Source organism: Nelumbo nucifera, chromosome 2 (genome assembly GCF_055504915.1).
Source record: "Nelumbo nucifera cultivar China Antique chromosome 2, China Antique-T2T, whole genome shotgun sequence".
In the NCBI taxonomy this organism is placed as follows: Eukaryota; Viridiplantae; Streptophyta; class Magnoliopsida; order Proteales; family Nelumbonaceae; genus Nelumbo; species Nelumbo nucifera.
Window position 1 is genome coordinate 56,791,529 of NC_142650.1, and position 17,724 is coordinate 56,809,252.

The 17,724-nt window shown below is 40.2% G+C and overlaps 1 protein-coding gene across 4 annotated transcripts in view; it reads right to left on the minus strand.

Annotated features, from left to right (window-relative positions):
* Nucleotides 1-17,518, minus strand: part of LOC104587356 (uncharacterized) — a 33,570-nt gene extending 16,052 nt beyond the window's left edge. The window contains exons 1-3 of one of the 4 annotated variants that reach the window (XM_010244928.3): nucleotides 17,319-17,518; nucleotides 960-1,341; nucleotides 651-857 (exon numbers count right to left, since the gene is read on the minus strand). In XM_010244928.3, the coding sequence (XP_010243230.1) occupies nucleotides 651-857; nucleotides 960-1,232 (480 nt within the window). In that variant the 5' untranslated portion in view covers nucleotides 1,233-1,341; nucleotides 17,319-17,518. Of the gene's footprint in view, nucleotides 1-650; nucleotides 858-959; nucleotides 1,342-1,577; nucleotides 1,713-6,825; nucleotides 6,968-17,318 lie in introns of those variants that run through there. The other 3 variants (XM_010244931.3, XM_088898463.1, XM_088898464.1) reach the window with 3 other exon arrangements.
* Nucleotides 17,519-17,724: the final 206 nt, after the last annotated feature.

The window sequence follows — 17,724 nt, forward strand, 5'->3', positions numbered from 1 at the left end:
TCAAGTTTTTAAGTCTTCGAGGATTCAAGGCTGTATGCATATTAATTAAACCCTAACAAATGAGAAAATTAACAAAACGAAACTAGTATTTTAACTTAAACTGGATAATTTAGTTTAATAATATCTATTTTTTTATCATAATCTCAAAAAGTTAAGAATATAAAAGCATCCAAGAGCACATGTACAAAATATCTTGACGATCAAGTGAGACGACCCTCCATGAGTGCCTTATCGCCTAGGCACCTGCCTAGGTATCAGATTGACAAATATGGGTGATCCATTATTAAAGAAAAGGTCTTTTATGAAAAGCAGAAAAACCGTATTTCAAACTTCAAAGTCAAATTAAATGATTACAAAATGTTTTTTATTTCAGAAAAGAAAAGAATCTTCTCAATTAAAAAGAGTGTTTTGTAACCCTGTAAGATTACCTAAAAATTAGGTGCACCTTAAGGAAAAGTTTAAAATCACTCTAAAAAAAAACTTGATTAAGCCACTTTAACCAAATGATCAAGTTTTTTCAATTTCACCAGATACTTGACTACATTTGTTCTACAAGCCTTAGGTTTGGAGTGATGAGGAGCAGAAATAGAAGCAAATCAAGTTAAACATCAAATCAGTTGATTTTGAGAAATAAAACCATTATGATTTACCTGGTCCAAACCCAAGGCAGGAAGGATGGCATCCTGGTACCGGTATTCTGCATTGCTGACAATCCCAATAGTGATCCCTTTTTCACATGCCCATCTTAGGAATGGTTGGGAATCTGGAAAGATGGTATAAGGTGCAGAGGAACCAAATACTGAATATATACGTCTGAACACCTTCTCAAATGTCTCCTCATCATAATCGTAGCCTGCCTGTCAGCAAAACAACATTCTACTTCATAGCAGCACTGGAAAATGCATTGATAAGATAAAAATTGGAATGTCATGATTCAAGAATGTGGTCATATCTCCTACCCTGACAAAGGAGTCTTTCACGCATGATTTCCACCAGACAATGTTCGGCATTTTTGCTGCATAACCAAAACATGGATACCGTTTTGCCATGTCAGTGTATGCAGCTTTAAATCCCTCATGCATGCGGTTATAGTCTGGACAAGGTAATCCTACAGCTTTGGCTGCCATGCAGTAGTAATCACCGAGTTCTCCTTTGTAAGCTATAAGTGTACCAGTGACATCTATGGTAATACAGCGTAACTTTGACAACATTGAGATCTGTGTTGACACCATACTGTTTCTTCTTGGAAATAAACGTTTCAGATAAGGCACAACCAGATGTTCTGGATTGCTGTTTTACCTCGACAAATTCAGAGGCTCCTCACGTGCGTGCATCAACGCTCTAGTCATGAGACATGTCAAGGTATTTTTAGTGTAAATCGGTTTAGAAGCAAGCTAGTGATTATCAGTAGGTTCAAGATAACATCATATAGAAACAAAAACCATGTCAGTATTTTGTTAGGGTCATGACTCATAAAACAATGAGACAACAAGCTAAACATGTCAATTTCACCAAACTAGGCATGCATGAATATTTAAACCAAATAAAATTGCAGTACAATGATGTCATTCTCTCACATTGATTCTCACAATATCTGTTTGTGTGGCAATGGAAAGATGTCAGTCCTGCTACTGACTTTGGTTTGGTATTTGTCATGGCCTTTGAATTCCAACAGTCAACCATTTCTGTTGGATTTTCTGTTTCTGCTGTGATGTTTAATCAAAAGAAAATATTAATGGTAGAAGTATAGAGACACATAATAAAGGGGCAAAGGGCACCAAAACACCTTCCCCCAAATTTTTTCAAAAATAAAAAAGGCTTCAAAAGTTTACCACCCACATTATTTTTTTCTTTTCTCATTGGAGTTCTACCCTAGATTTTTTATCTTTTGTTCCCATAGGTTAGACTTTCCAGACTTCCACAAAACAAAAAGAGGAAAAAAAGAGGGGGAGGGAGAGAAAGAGAGAGGTCCAATTGCAAAAGCAAGAAGAGGTTTTGCCAACTCAGATTACTAAAGGAACCTCCAGAATCAAGACTACAATAAACTTAAAGCTTCACTTGCTAAACTGACTTATCATTAAAGGGATATGCTTCATTTCATATAATGTAGAAAATGAAATCTTCCACATACGACCATGGCACCATGCAGATATAAAGATCCACACATAGAATTTTTTTTCTGGGATAAGATCAATGATTTTAAGATTTTTATATGATGAAACAATTTGATGGAAAATGATAAAATATCTTACTTGTCCAAAGGTTTTTTATCTTTACAAAAAAAGTACTAACAAAAAAAAAGTTTGAAAGAGAAAATAAAAGAGGCTGGTAAGACCATCCCAGCAAGAAACAACAGAAAAAGGAAAAGTATCACAAATTAAAAAATACAACTCAATTCAACAAACCTTACTCCCAACCACTTTGGGTTAGCTACATGAATCCTGTCTCAGCATTGCACTCTATAAATAGTCATATCTTCTATCAATGTGTAGGTCCTTAGATCATTTATTATTACTTCAGCCCACATCTTCTTCTACCTTCCCCTTGTTCTCTTTTAGGGTCTTCTACTTGCACCAAATAACTCCTCAATAGTGCAATCATTCGTCATTTATGCACATGGCCAACCATCTCAAAAGACACTTCATCTTGTCGCCTATCGGGGATACTTCTAAGTCATTCCTAATGTGCTTTTTGTTTCTCATTCTATCCTTCATAGTCTTGCAACTCATCCACACACATTTCCTGTACATGATGTATCTCTGATGAATAACAGAAACTGATTTATTAGATTAATAAAGTGTACAAAGGAGATGGGAGAGATAAACTCTCCCAAATACAAACAACATAATTACAATACAGACCAAAATAAATGATCCCTTCCCATCCCTTGCTTTGCTAATGTATCAACGAAGGAATTAGCATTCCTTTTCACCCATTGCACATTGATTTCCATTCCTTGAGACAACCATTTACTCTTTCTTTTCTCATTTATATGGCACCACCATCCTGCCTCCTCTTCCTTCTGCAACCATTAAATAACTAGAGTCCCCCTCAATTACTAGCTTATAGATATTCAGCTCTTTAGCCCTTTGAAGACCTTCCAATACAACCATTATTTCAGCCCTCAAAGAATCTCCAACACCAATTGGTCCCGAGTAGACAGCAATCATTGTTCCTTCCTCATTTGTAAAGACACCCCCCCCCATGCTTGAAGGACCCAGATTTCCTTCACTACTCCCATAAAAATTCAGCTTAACAAAACCACATGGAGGAGGGGACCAAGTTGGTCTTACCACAGCCTTGCTAGGAGTTGATTCAGAAAGTACCTTTCAATTCCTCACCAAATCATCTGCATGGACTCCCTCAAAGAGATCAAGAAACTTCACCCAGTGGATCACCCTAATTGTAATGACTTCAATTAAGGCATCCCTACTTCTCATCTTATCAAGAAGGACTCTCTGATTCCTTTCTTCCCATGCTGTCCAATGCACAACCACCCCTGTACATCTCCATAAAGATCTTCCCCTCTTCTTTGGCTAGGCCAAGTGCCAACTAACAAAAGTAGGGGCAAACAAGCTTCGAATATTTGGCAGGGGGTTTCACCTGCACCCAAACAAAGAGAGAAACCATTCCTAAATTGAAGAAATAGAAGGGCAGGAGATTAATAAGTGGTAGCAAGACTCACCATCAGCCTTACAAAGAGAACATCAGTTAGGGGATAAGCACCAATTTGGTCTTTTTCTTTGAAGCAAATCATAGGTGTTAATTCTCTCCAAAAAGGCTTCCCAGCAAAAAGCACCTACATGAGGTGGGATAGGCTTACTCCAAACCTCCCTAACAAGAAAAGGCATCCCTAAACTGTCCTCTAGCTGAACTAAGGCTGAGAAGGAAAAAAGGCACAAGAAAATGATCTAGAAGAAGAAAGAGTCCAAATTCAACTATCCCTTTTAGTGGGATCCAATCCCAAGCCCCAGTCAAACCCAAATGGCGAATTAGAGGGCACAATGAAAGAAGAGATAGGTTCAACCCTACAATTGGAAATGGCAGAGAGAGAGAGAGAGAGAGAAATTTCTCATTTAAAAGAGAATTATCCAACCACACATGATCCCAGAATTTGACACAATTTCCAAAACAAGGATTATACCTGTCAATGGCAAGAAGGATGATAAAATTGCATGGATGGACTTCCAAGGAGAAGCTCTAGAAGCCCTAGCCAAAATCTAGGAATCCTAACCATCAGTGGCAAGCCCATAAATATGAGTTCACATCTGCCCCCCACAGAATGTGCCCCAAAAATGCCCCACATGCACATCTCAGCATGCATTGAGAACATCTTCCGTACTTGTCATTGGGAGATGTTCCCAATGCAACGATAAAATGGTTGAGAGACAAAAAAGGGGGCCCTTGGAGACTGTATCACTATCTGACTGAAGCTTGGGATTCTTTGGATGGTTTGAATGTTAACTTAGTTTGGGTTCCTAGGGAACACAATCATACTGCCGATGGCCTAGCTAAATTTGGTGTGTATTTGGAGCATCTGTATAGCGACAAGCTTCCTCCTTTGTAACTTGTAGGGGTTCCCCCCCTGCTTTGTATACCTCCTCTTGTCCCCCCCCCCCCTTTTTTCTTAATAAATTCTGGTTAAATTTTCTCAAAAAAAAATGTTCCCAATGCACGATTGGATGTGCTGTGGGACGTTTTTTGGGGTGCATTCTGTGGGGGGAAGATTTGAACTCCATAAATATTGACGATAACTTTTGTCCACGGCTTGTCTCTATTCATATGTAATTACCATATAATATTACTGATCTTATAGTCAACTTACAAAACTTCCTATTAGTATTAACAGAATATGCTTATCACACAAGATGCCATACGCACCTATCCATTCTAATCGCATTATTAGTTCCCTACCCCACATCCCTTGTAATGGAAAAATAAGTTTATGCTATGAGAGTTAAAGTTCCTTAAAGTTTTACCAAGTCTGTAGAAAGTATGTGTACATGCCTTTGTAGAGGCCCTATACCCCCATTGTTCCTCTGTTTCAGGTAAGATATAGTTAGTGTTTTAGGGGGGGGGGGGCATATGCCTAGAGGCACACCTCCAGGCAAGGTACCCTCAAAATGCCCTAAGGTGTATGCCAAGGCACTGATGCCTCTAAGGCATAAGCCTCAAGTCTGTGAGGCACATGCCTCATATGCCTTTTGCATGAGGTGTGCTAGAGGCATACGCCTCATACAAAAAAAGCAAAAAAAAAGGAAAGAAATTTTGGGCCAGGGGCTCCGCCTCCCAGAAACACCCCCCCCCCAAACACCTTTTTAATGCAGCCCAATTATTTGTGCCAAGGGGGATCTTGCTCCACTCTAGCTCACTTGCCCCCACTTCAAAAAGACACCTCCCCCCTTCAGCTAGTATTATGTATCTTCATTTTTCTTAATACAAGATATCTTTCATAAAAAAGAAACCCAAAAAAAAAAAAAAAGATGAGATCCCCCCCCTCCTCTTCTTCCTCCTCAATAGCTGGCAAGTGAAGATCATCTGGAGCATGGTTCCTTTTGCGATCTATTGAGGAATTTGGAGGGAAAGAACATAATGAAAAATTGAGGGAAAGCAACACAGAAATTGAAGATTTGTTGCTTGCTCCATGATGATGTAATGGATTAAAGTTCATCCTAAATTTGAAGATATAGGGATTCCGTCCTTGGGAACTGATTTTTAGTAAATGTTGAAAACTGGTTATTCTTTGTTGTTTGGTTTCTGATTTAAGTTCTTTTGCCTTTTTTTCTTGGCAAAACAACTTCTCCATGGTCTTCATTTTTCTCTTTTAGTAAAATGTTTTTACTTTACTACCAACAGAATAGACAAGCCTGCAAATAGCCATTTTCATATATTAACATACACATGCACAGACATATGGACATGCTTTTAATAAACCAAACCCAATTAGTTCAGATGATTTTTTATCCAGTTGAGGTAAATGGCAATGCTTTCTAATTAAATATTAGGAATTATAATATCTCAAAGTTTACCCTTGTACCTATTATTTGAACTGAAGACATAAATTGTTAGTGTAATTACCAGAAAAAATCCACAAATGACCAACATTGGAAATCTTGAAAGACAATTCCAAATTGTGATAGACTCTAAGTTTTACTCTCATATTAAGAAGGGTTTGACTATGATGCCAAAAAGACATGATACTGGAAAAACTCAGAACCAATCTTTCCATCATCATAGATTTTCCCTACAAGTATTTTGTTTTTTTATCAGTAACTCATAAAAGGATTTTATTAATTAAAAGAAAGCAGAGAAACAAAACATTGTGGAGGTGACCAGTCCACTGAAAGCACGTATATTTCCTTCCTCATCTCTGATTACACCTCCAATTCCGGAGGGGCCAGGATTGACCACACAACTCCCATCAAAATTCAGATGGAGGTGACCAGTCCACTGTAGCTATCTGTCTTCTAAAGGAGGAAGCAGCTATAGCCCCCCAAGATGTGAAGAAATCATTGACCTGAAAGTCTGAAAACAGATCTGATGTTTTAACCCAATGAGCCACCCTTAGGGCTATGATCTCGATCAAGGCTTCCTTATCCCCAAATATTCTTGAATTTCTTTCCTCCCAAACTGTCCAAACTACTGCTGCCCCAGTACATCTCCACATAAGCCTGCCTCTTTTATTTGTACAACTGCAATTTGAAGGGCTAAACAATCCTTCCAAGCTGACAAGAGGAAGCCATCTGCAACCAAAAAGTGAAGCAAACCAATCCCAAATAAAGCCAACAAAGGGGCAGGAGATTAAGAGATGACATGCAGTCTCACCAGTTAACTTACATAAGCAGAACCAATTGGGGGACAAACACCAGTTTGGTCTCTTCCTTTGGAGCTTATCACATGTGTTAATGTAGTCATGATACACTTCCAAGCAGAAAGCACCGACTTTAGGAGGAATGGGGGAATACCAGATTTCCTTAACAGGGAAAGAAGGGGAATGGGAAGAAGAGAAGGCTACAAGTGGATTAATAAAAAATTTACAAGTGAAGAGCCCAACATGACTTAGAGTCCACACCCTACTATCCATACCCCCATCCCCATGAACCACAGGATTCAGTAGTGTAAGCAGAGTAGACACACTGGGAATTTCAGATTCTCTATGGTTTCTAGTGAAGCCCAAGTTCCAGTTCAACTCAAGAAGGGAGAGAGGGGAACTAATAAATTGTAACACTGGTCTACCTTTGAGATTGGAAAGAGTGTAAAGGGAGGGAAAAATCTCCTTAAAAGGAGACTCCCCAAGCCAAATATCTTCCCAAAGCCTAATCTTCTGACCTGAGACCTAGTCATACCTGATGTGGCTGAGGAAAATAGGAAGAGAGTCATGGATGGATTTCCAAGGAGTAGCTATGGTACCTCTATGAAGACAACCAGCACCCCATCCGTTGTTTGACAGCATGTGCACACTTGCCACCACTTTATGCCAAAGTCTTTGACTTTCTTTCGAAAATCTCCAAAGCCATTTACTCAATGCCTGATTCTTTAATCTCAAATTTCCAATCCCCAATCCCCCTTTCCAATTTTAATTTTATCACCTTCTCCCAACTAAGCAAGTGATCTTTCTTTCCTTCCCCAGGTTCCCATAAGAAGTCTCTCACAATCTTTTCAATTTTTTTCACCACAACTTGGGGCGTCCTAAAAACCGACATATAATAAATAGGAAGGTTAGCTAAGGTGTATTTGATTAAAGTTACTCCCAGAGAAATATAATTATGTTTCCATCCAGCTAGTCGCTTCTCAAACCTTTCCACCACCGGGTTCTAAAAGCTAAGTGACTTTGAGAATAACAATCAACCATCCACTGCTGAAGTCACTTTCCTTGTTGAAGAAGGTTATGCGCAGCAAAGAGACAAGTTGTAATGTTCCTGACCTAGGGCGAACCAGTTCTCTCCATCGACTGACCAAAAACGAAGGTGAAGAGTCACGAACAATGCTGAGGTGCTTTACCAACTGACGTAGGTCAGGAGCATGGCTCTGATACCATGTTTCGACTGCTGCTACAGTAGTCCGAACAGGAAGAGGAGAAGAAGAAGAAGAATAAGAGGGGTCAGTCGAAAATCTGATGGTTAACCCATCCAGTCGACCCCCTTAATCTATATTAGATTCTAATAATGTTTACAAAGACAGAAATGCCCTTACTTAAGTGTGGGGCAGAGTAACTCTAATAACACTGCCACATAAGCAAGTTACTTAATAAACAGAAGAAGACTAAACTACCCCTATTCGGCACATCTTAACACCCTCAAGCTGGAGAATATATGTCATATAATCCCAGCTTGTTACATAGATAGTTCACTTTCCCTGAGCTTAGAGCTTTTGTAAACAAATCTGCCCACTGGTCATTGGAGCCCACATGTTCTGTATTTATCTCTCCGGCAAGAACCTTCTCTCTCACAAAATGGCAATCAACCTCTATGTGCTTTGTTCTCTCATGAAAGACAGGATTGGATGAGATATGGAGTGCAGCTTGGTTGTCACAGTACAATTTCATAGGTTTATCCATGTGAAACCCAATTTCTTGTAGGAGATTCCTCAGCCACACTAATTCGCAGGTAGTGTGAGCCATGGCCCTATATTCGGCTTCAGCACTGCTTCTGGCTACAATCGTCTGCTTTTTACTCTTCCATGTCACAAGATTTCCTCCCAGAAATGTGCAATAGCCTGTAGTAGATCTTCTGTCACTCACTGAGCCTGCCCAGTCTGCATCTGTATACCCAACTACTTCAAGTTTTCCTCCTGGTTTATACAATAGCCCACGGCCTGGAGCTCCTTTCAGATACCTCACAATTCTAAGGACTGCATCCCAGTGAGGTATATGAGGGTTCTGCATGAATTGGCTCACCGCACTGACTGCAAAGGAGATGTCGGGTCTCGTGATAGTCAGATAGTTCAGCTTTCCCACTAGTCGTCTATACCTTCCAGGATCTTCAAATACTTCTCCCGTATCACTGCTCAACTTAACATTTGGTTCCATAGGGGTCTCAGCCGGTTTTGCACCTAACAGTCCTGTTTCTTCCAATAGATCAAGGACATATTTCCTTTGGCACAGATTCACACCTTGTTTTGACCTGGCAACCTCTATTCCCAAGAAATACTTTAATGTTCCAAGGTCCTTTGTTTGAAAATGATTTTGCAGAAATACCTTTAGTTTGCCAATCCCCAATTTATCACTACCAGTGATGACAATATCATCCACATAGACCACTAATAAAATCTTCCCAACTTCTGAGTCATAGCTGAACACTGAGTGATCAACCTGGCATTGCTTCATTCCAAAACTCTTCACCACTTCGCTGAACTTCCCAAACCAAGCACGTGGAGATTGCTTCAACCCATAAATTGCTTTCTTCAGCTTGCACACCTTACCACCCTCCCCCTGAACAACAAACCCAGGTGGTTGCTCCATATATACCTCCTCCACTAGATCACCATGGAGGAAGGCACTCTTTATGTCAAGTTAAGGAGAGGCCAATCATGCATAACTGCCAAGGAAATTAGGACACAAACGGAACCAATTTTAGCCACCGGAGAGAATGTCTCCATGTAGTCCACACCATACAACTATGAGTAACCTTTAGCAACAAGTCTGGCCTTCAGACGCTCCACACCATCTGCCAAGTATTTCACAGTATACACCCATTTACAGCCCACAGCATGCTTACCAGGTGGGAGAGTAGTAAGTTCTCACGTTTGAGTATGTTGAAGAGTAGAAAGTTCCTCCTTCATTGCCCGCCGCCATCCAGGTGAACTAAGAGCTTCTTGAACATTGTTAGGTATGGAAATAGAAGACAAAAGTGAAACAAACTGGCGATGTGAGGTAGAAAGACGAGATAATGAAACAAAATTGGAAATGGGATGGAGTGTAGAACTACGTTTACCTTTCCGTAAGGCAATGGGTAGGTCAAGATCTGAAGGTTCAGCAATAGGAGCCATGAGAGGATCCGCAGATGAGGTAGAAGCAGGAGGAGGGGCCGATGTCGTTCGACGTGTATACACTTGTCGGATCGGTGGTCGTTCAGTGGTGACCTGCACTGGATGAGGAGACGAGTCTACTCCAACAACAGCCTCTGGAACTGAATCACTGGCAGGAAGAGGAAGAGGAGGTAAGGGTGAGGACAAGGGTGCTTCATGACTGGAGAAGAAGGGGACAGACTCAAAAAATGTGACATCAGGGCAGACATAGCACTTTCGGGCAATGGGATTATAACACTTGTCTATTCCAGGACTCAAATTATGAACAAAGCACACACAACCAAAGACACGAGGAGTTAATGGAAACGGAGATAAAGTGGGAAACAAGATGGAGAAGGGGGACCGACCATGGAGAATAAAAGAGGGCATCCGATTAATGAGAAAACATGCAGTGAGTACAACATCACTCCAAAACCGTTTAGGAACATTCATGTGGTGAAGCATAGACCGAGCAATTTCAAGAAGATGACGATTCTTCCGTTCAGCCACCCCATTTTGTTGAGGGGTGAAAGCACACGAGGTCTGATGAATAATGCCATGTTGTTCTAAATACTGTTGAAATGCAGTAAGAAAGTCTTCACGACCATTATCTAAATGGAGAACTTTGATTGGAACACCGAATTGTGTGCGTATTTCAGCATGGAATTTTTGAAAAATGGAAAATAATTCACTTCTTTCTTTCATTAAATAATTCCATGTCATTCTTGAACAATCATCAATAAAGGAGACAAAATACTTGTACCCATTATAAGACTCTATTTTGATTGGACCCCAAACATCTGAATGAACCAAAGAAAAATGACTCAACATACGACTCTCAACTCTTGGACTGAAGGACACACGACGGTGTTTACCAAACTGACATGACTCACATTGTAAAACTGACAACTGACTCAATGATGGAACCAACATCTTGAGAACCTTGAGAGATGGATGTCCCAGTCAGCAATGCCATTGTAGAGGAGTAAGGGAAGTCTGAAGTGCAATCGAAGATCCACCGCCGTCAAGGTAATACAATCCACCAGCTTCATGCCCCCCACCAATCTTCTTCCCCGTCTTGAGATCCTGAAAAACACAAGCGGAAGGAAAGAAGGTAACAGAACAGTTAAGAGCTTTGGTTATTTTACTAACAGACATAAGATTGAATGGAAACTTAGGTACATATAAAACAGATGATAAGGGGACAGAAGCCAAATCAACATTACCAACACCACAGATGGGAGATGAGGACCCATTGGCAAGTGTAACAGTTTGTGATGTGGAGGTTTCAGAAAGAGAAGAGAACACACCTGGAGTCCCGGTCATATGATCTAAGGCTCTAGAGTCAATAATCCAGGAAGGAGTTTTAGATGACATGCAAGCAATACCTGATTGGGCATATGTGGCAGTGGTATGCTGTGAAGTAGTTTGAAGGAACCGTTCATACTCATCACGCGGAACACTCACCATCTCCCTCCCAGAAGTAGATGTAGATGTGGGAGGTGTTCGGTCTGCCAGTTTACTGTCACTAATAGCAACCTCGCCTGCTACAACATGATTAGCCCATTTAGAGGGAGGGCCATGTAGGTCATAACAGAAATTCACTGTGTGTCCATCCCTACCACAACGAGTACACTTCCTTGTAGAGTTATTTTTTCCTCTTCCACGGCCTCCCCCTGAGTCACGGCCACCCCGACCAATCATGGAATTGCCACGACCCCCTCTGGAATGACCTCCCCCTCTTGTACTATGTCCACCACCTCTACCTGTCACAAGTGCTGATCTATCATACTGTGTGGGGTTCTCTGTCTGGCCCAAAGAAATTCTACGAAGTCTTGAGAATACTTCCTCAAGTGTAGGAAGAGTAGAGCCCCCCAATATTTGAGCTCTAACTGGCTCATATTCCGACTTCAGCCCCACTAAAAATCTTGTAACATCTAGCTGCTCCCTTTGCTGTTGCTGAACTTGAATATCCGGAGTAAGGGGATGATAAACATTGAGTTCATTCCTTATATTCTTCATGCAGGCATAGTACTCTTCTAGTGTTTTGGTTCCTTGTTGTAAATCAAAGTACTCCTGATACAGCTGATATACTCTTGTTGTGTTATCTTGTCCAGAATATAGCTTCTTAGATGCTCCCATATATCCTTAGCTGTATCAAGGAACATGAAGTTGGCACTGATTTTGGGTTCCATACTATTCCACAGCCAAGTCATGATTTGAGCATCTTCTTGTTCCCAATCATCAAACCCTGGAGAGTCAACCGGTGGCTTCTCATCTCTTACATGCTTTACTTTCTTCTTTGCCTTGAGAAAAACTTCCACTGATTTAGCCCATGGAACATAGTTCTCCCCATTTAGCTTAATTGAGGTCATTTGTACCCCTAGGTAGTCGGAGGAAATTACTACACTAGGTTTCTGATCATTGTAGCCATCTATTGCTGCCATTGTACTCTTTCACAGTTGTCTCTAACTTTACTTCTTAGCTACAAGCTGATTAATGTTGTTCACAGTTTGATATTTCAGCACCTATTGCAGCCTCAAAACACCACAGTGGAAGCACACACTTGTTCTTATTCACACTACTGCTGACTTCACACACTTACGTCCCACATAAGCATCAATTTACCATTCACTAATCACAAGTAGAGGCCCTCTTACAACCACTCAAGCACCACAACACAGCCAAATCTGTTGCACCCAGTTCAGACTTGTTTAACACACTTAAGAGGGCATTACACAACCACAAGGAGTTCGGCAAGGTCACTGCGTTCTACCTTACACCACTCGGCCACTTACAGCAGCCCTAACACCATTCAACAACTTACAGCAGCCCTACACCATTCGGCTACTGCACACACAGCCCTTCCTAGGGCAACAATGAACCTAGTTCTCTAGGTTCTACTCAATACTAACAGCTTCTTGTAGGGTTTCTACCCAGAAATATAAGTAACACTAGAAGAAGAGAGAACCGACCTTCCTTTGAGAATAACAATCAACCATCCACTGCTGAAGTCACTTTCCTTGTTGAAGAAGGTTATGCGCAGCAAAGAGACAAGTTGTAATGTTCCTGACCTAGGGCGAACCAGTTCTCTCCATCGACTGACCAAAAACGAAGGTGAAGAGTCACGAACAATGCTGAGGTGCTTTACCAACTGACGTAGGTCAGGAGCATGGCTCTGATACCATGTTTCGACTACTGCTACAGTAGTCCGAACAGGAAGAGGAGAAGAAGAAGAAGAATAAGAGGGGTCAGTCGAAAATCTGATGGTTAACCCATCCAGTCGACCCCCTTAATCTATATTAGATTCTAATAATGTTTACAAAGACAGAAATGCCCTTACTTAAGTGTGGGGCAGAGTAACTCTAATAACACTGCCACATAAGCAAGTTACTTAATAAACAGAAGAAGACTAAACTACCCCTATTCGGCACATCTTAACAGTAATAAATCTTTTTATTATTCTTCTTCAAAAAAAATCTTTCAATTCAAAGGCCTCTATGAACTCATTAAATTTTCTCATGCTTGTAGTGACCCTTCTCCTACTCCCATTTGATTCTTCAACAAACCTGATTATGTTAAAATCTCCCCCTATACACCACAGTCCTTTCCCACAGCCCTCTAATGTTTGTTTGCTAACTCATCCCAAAACAGCTTTCCTTCTCTGTAAGAGTTCGGCCCATACACATTTGTGAGAACCCATTCAAACCCTTCTCTGTAAGAGTTTGGCACTGCACGGTTTCGTCCCTCCAGATTGTCATAATGCCCCCCGAAGCTCCCCAAGATGGGGCAAAGGTCCACCTAATATTCCTCTCTCCCCAAAAGCCTTTGATCCAAATGCTATCAACCTCCTGGATTTTGGACTCCTAAATCAGCACTAAATCAGGTTTTTCTTTCCTCAACATTTCCTTGATTACTCTTCTCTTTGTGGCACTCCCTAAACCCCTCAAATTCCAACTAATGATCTTCATGGTCTCAAATGATGTTTATCCCCTACCCCTGGCCTATAAGGAAATATGAAATTTCGGGTTAGAGATGAGCCAAACCCAACCAATTTATAATGCTAATACGCATGAAAGATGTAGGATCAAAGAAACCTTGTTTCACATAGAAAAAGGAATAAAGAATGGGATGCAAGAATACTGCAACTGCACTTAACTATGTGACTAGAAATCATCAACATCATCATCATCTAAACCTTGTCCCAGTTATGTTGGGTTGGCTACACAAATCTTTTTTCACCAATCCATTCTATTCAGTGCCATATGCCCATGTCCAAAGTTAAACTATGGGAACCCATGCCCCTTTTGGTATGCCCCTAGCTCTTTGAGTGCCTCCATCTTGTAACAGATTGCTTCTTCTTACTGGTTTCGTAGATGGTCTTCTCTGCACATGCATAAACCATCTTAGTCTATTTCCCTCATTTTATCACCTATTGGAGCTGCTCCTAGGTTCCTTCAAATAAGTCATTTCTGACTAGAAATAATAATAATAATAATAATAAAATTTCTATAGGGCTCTTTCCAAGACAAGAACAAACTACAAAGAATTATAGTGCTTTTGCATACCTATTGGAACTCTCAGATTTCAAATTATAAGAATTAAGAAATATGAGATTAAGAAGTAACATGCAATAAGATGATTGTAGTTCCTATCATTTCCAGTAACACTCATGGCTATTTGAGCATACAACTTATGAGTGCACACAGTATAGAAGAGTTTCAAAGCCACCTAGTGTTTTTCCTTCCTACAGGGTACAGATGTTTTTATTATTGGTAGGCACAACTGTGTACTCATGATTAATCTAAATCACACCAATCAGGGCATTAACATTGAAAGTGAGGACTCTAAACTCCAAGGTTATGAAACTAAATCCAGCCATCCTTTGTACTTCTCAATTACTATTATAGGCGCCTAAGTGGGTTTACCCCCTCTCTGTTTCCTAATTTTAATCTTCAGTCTTTCCAGCAATGTGCAGACCAAAACCTTGATATTTGGAAGTGTTGAACCAAACTCCCAGTCCCCCTTTTTGATCTGCAACCCCCCCCCCAATCCACTCTCTAAATACTAGGTTAATTTTTTTAGAATGCATAGACCTGCACTTGACCTGTTCCCGCAATACACGTATCCACTCAATTTCTTCTACTCCAATCTTTGTTGTATCCGCTTCTTACAGCTCCTTAGCCCTTCAAATCTGTCCACTGAACCCTTGCCTCTGCAAATTCAATTTATTGGGTTTCTAGTACAAATCATAGTTGTCCCACTGACTGGAACCAGAAAATAACAACAAATGTAAATCCCGGCATGCAATGAACTCTTTACCCTATGCTCTTCAACCATTCTACCTTTTATTGGCCTACAACAATAGGGAGAATTATGTGGAGATGTGCTCGTGTTGCCTTGATTTGGACTCTTTGGGAAGAAAGGAATATTAGAATTTTTCAAGAAGAGGAAAGGAGCAGTCAGGAATTGAAAGACTGTGTGTTAAATAGGGCAATACCTTGGCTGAAGACCTTGGAAATTTTTCATCAATTCTCCTTTAATGACCTTTGGAGAAATTGGTCAGCAGTAGCGAGGTGTTCATCTCTAAAGGACAAATCAATTACAAGTTGGTCTCCTCCATCCGAAGGCTCATTGAAGTTGAACTTTGATGGAAGTAAAATGGGTAATCCAGGATTATCCGGAATGGGGGGTGCTTTGAGAAATGAGAAGGGAGAGATTTTGTTGCTCTACTCAGGTCCCTTGGGAATTGGGGACTCCATCAGAGCAGAACTTTTAGCTGTTGTACAAGGGGTACAATTTGCAAACCAGCTGGGGGTACAACATCTAGCAATCGAGGGGGATTCCAAAGTGGTGGTGGGTTGGTTGAAAAATCCCGAAGAGGCTATGTGGCGTTACAAGAATGAAATGAAGAAATTTAGTTGGTTGACAAGGAATATGTTGGTCACTGTACAGTGGGTGGGGAGATCAGCAAATACTTTGTCAGATGTGTTAGCTAAGCAATGGGTAAATAGGGAAGAATTGTTTTGGGCTCAGTTGTGATTCTTGCTTTTCTTTCTTAGTTTACTTGTAAGATTCAAGGAGGGGCTGCAGGCCTCTCCCTGGGATGTTGTATGAACTCACTCTAAATCTGCTTCTGAATTAATAAATTTATTATCATTCATCAAAAAAATGAACTCTTTACCCTACACAAGATTATAAGTCCTACCAAACTTTATATTAAAAAGTAGTCATTATCTTTCTATAGGCACAACCATTATTTTCTTCAAATACTAGCTACACATGCAATGAGTAGTGAAAAGAAACACGAAGCTGGAAGAGTCAGCATCCTCTTCAAATAGGAAATAGGAAAAAATAGGTAGGAGTTGTAGCAACTAAAAAGGGAACATTTTGAAGATAAGCAGACCTTAATTGTTTTCCATTGTTCATTGGCATACCAAACTAAACTAAATAAGTTGGTCTCCAACAAACGGATTATTCAAAAGTCAAACATCCTTGACATTCACCAATGCCCAAAATTTAGCAAACAGTAGAACTGAAGAATATATTCAAATCAGATTGATTGGGTATAATTTTGACAGTCTAAACAAAACAGAGGTCATGAGGCAGAATCCATCATCTGAAGGGATCATTATGAAAGACCTACCACAAACAACATTAATCAAAGAACTTGAGAAACGTTGACCATCAAGCAAGACAAGCCCGGGAAGGAAGATGTCTAGAAATGTTAGGCATTACTAAAATGATAGAATGACTAGTTTCCGCATAAGTGAATGGAAGGGAGAGATTACAAAATAAGACGGGTTTTCTGTTCATTCTCGAATTGATTTGGCAAATACTGTTAGACAAGAAAACAAAAATCGTTCCAGATGAGAACATAAAATACTAACAAATCAGGTAACAGAAAGGGATTGACGAAAAAAAAGACCATTGCCCAATAATGCTGACGGAAGGAGTGGATGTGTACCTGACCTCCAGCATTTTAGCAACAAGTGACCGCTCCCATACTCGAACCCGCGTTCAAGGATTGAAAAACTCGAATAGAAAATAACATATACAGAAGCTCGTAACTTGATTGAAGTTCGGTACAAAGGTAACAGAGAAATAGGGCATAATGCAATGAAATGGATTCCAAACATCATCTAGCTCAAATAATTACACAAGTTCATACAGAAAAAACAAGGGGAAAAAAAAGGAGAAGAAGACTTGCAACATGCCCAGAAGCTCGAAATGGTGCTAAGAAAGTTCGACACTACGAAATTAGGAATAAGATGAAAAAAAAGGAAAGTGGAAACTGAAAGCCTGAAACATACCCAGAAGCACAAACGAACAAGCTTCTGTGTTACCTCGAGGAAGTCGCCATGTTTGCTAGACGTCTAATTTCCGGTGAGTTCACATAACCTTAAAAGCGTAGAAGGTACCGTAGAAGTATAAGAAATTTAGAGAGAGAAACGTTTAACGTGAGCATTCCAACAATTTATTTGTACTTTGTTAAAAATAAATAAAAGAAAACCATATACGTCAGAATTGAGAAAACCATGGAGGCTTATAGTGGTATTAAGTAATTAACGTTAATATACCAAGGTTGTATTAAAAACTATTATTCAAGTTTTTACTTTCTGTTGCTTGCAGTAAAAAGACTTCGGCAAATATTGCTTTCACAACATGATTCGGGTGAGCAAATGGGTAGGTAAGTAGGTTATACTCAGAAGCGAATGG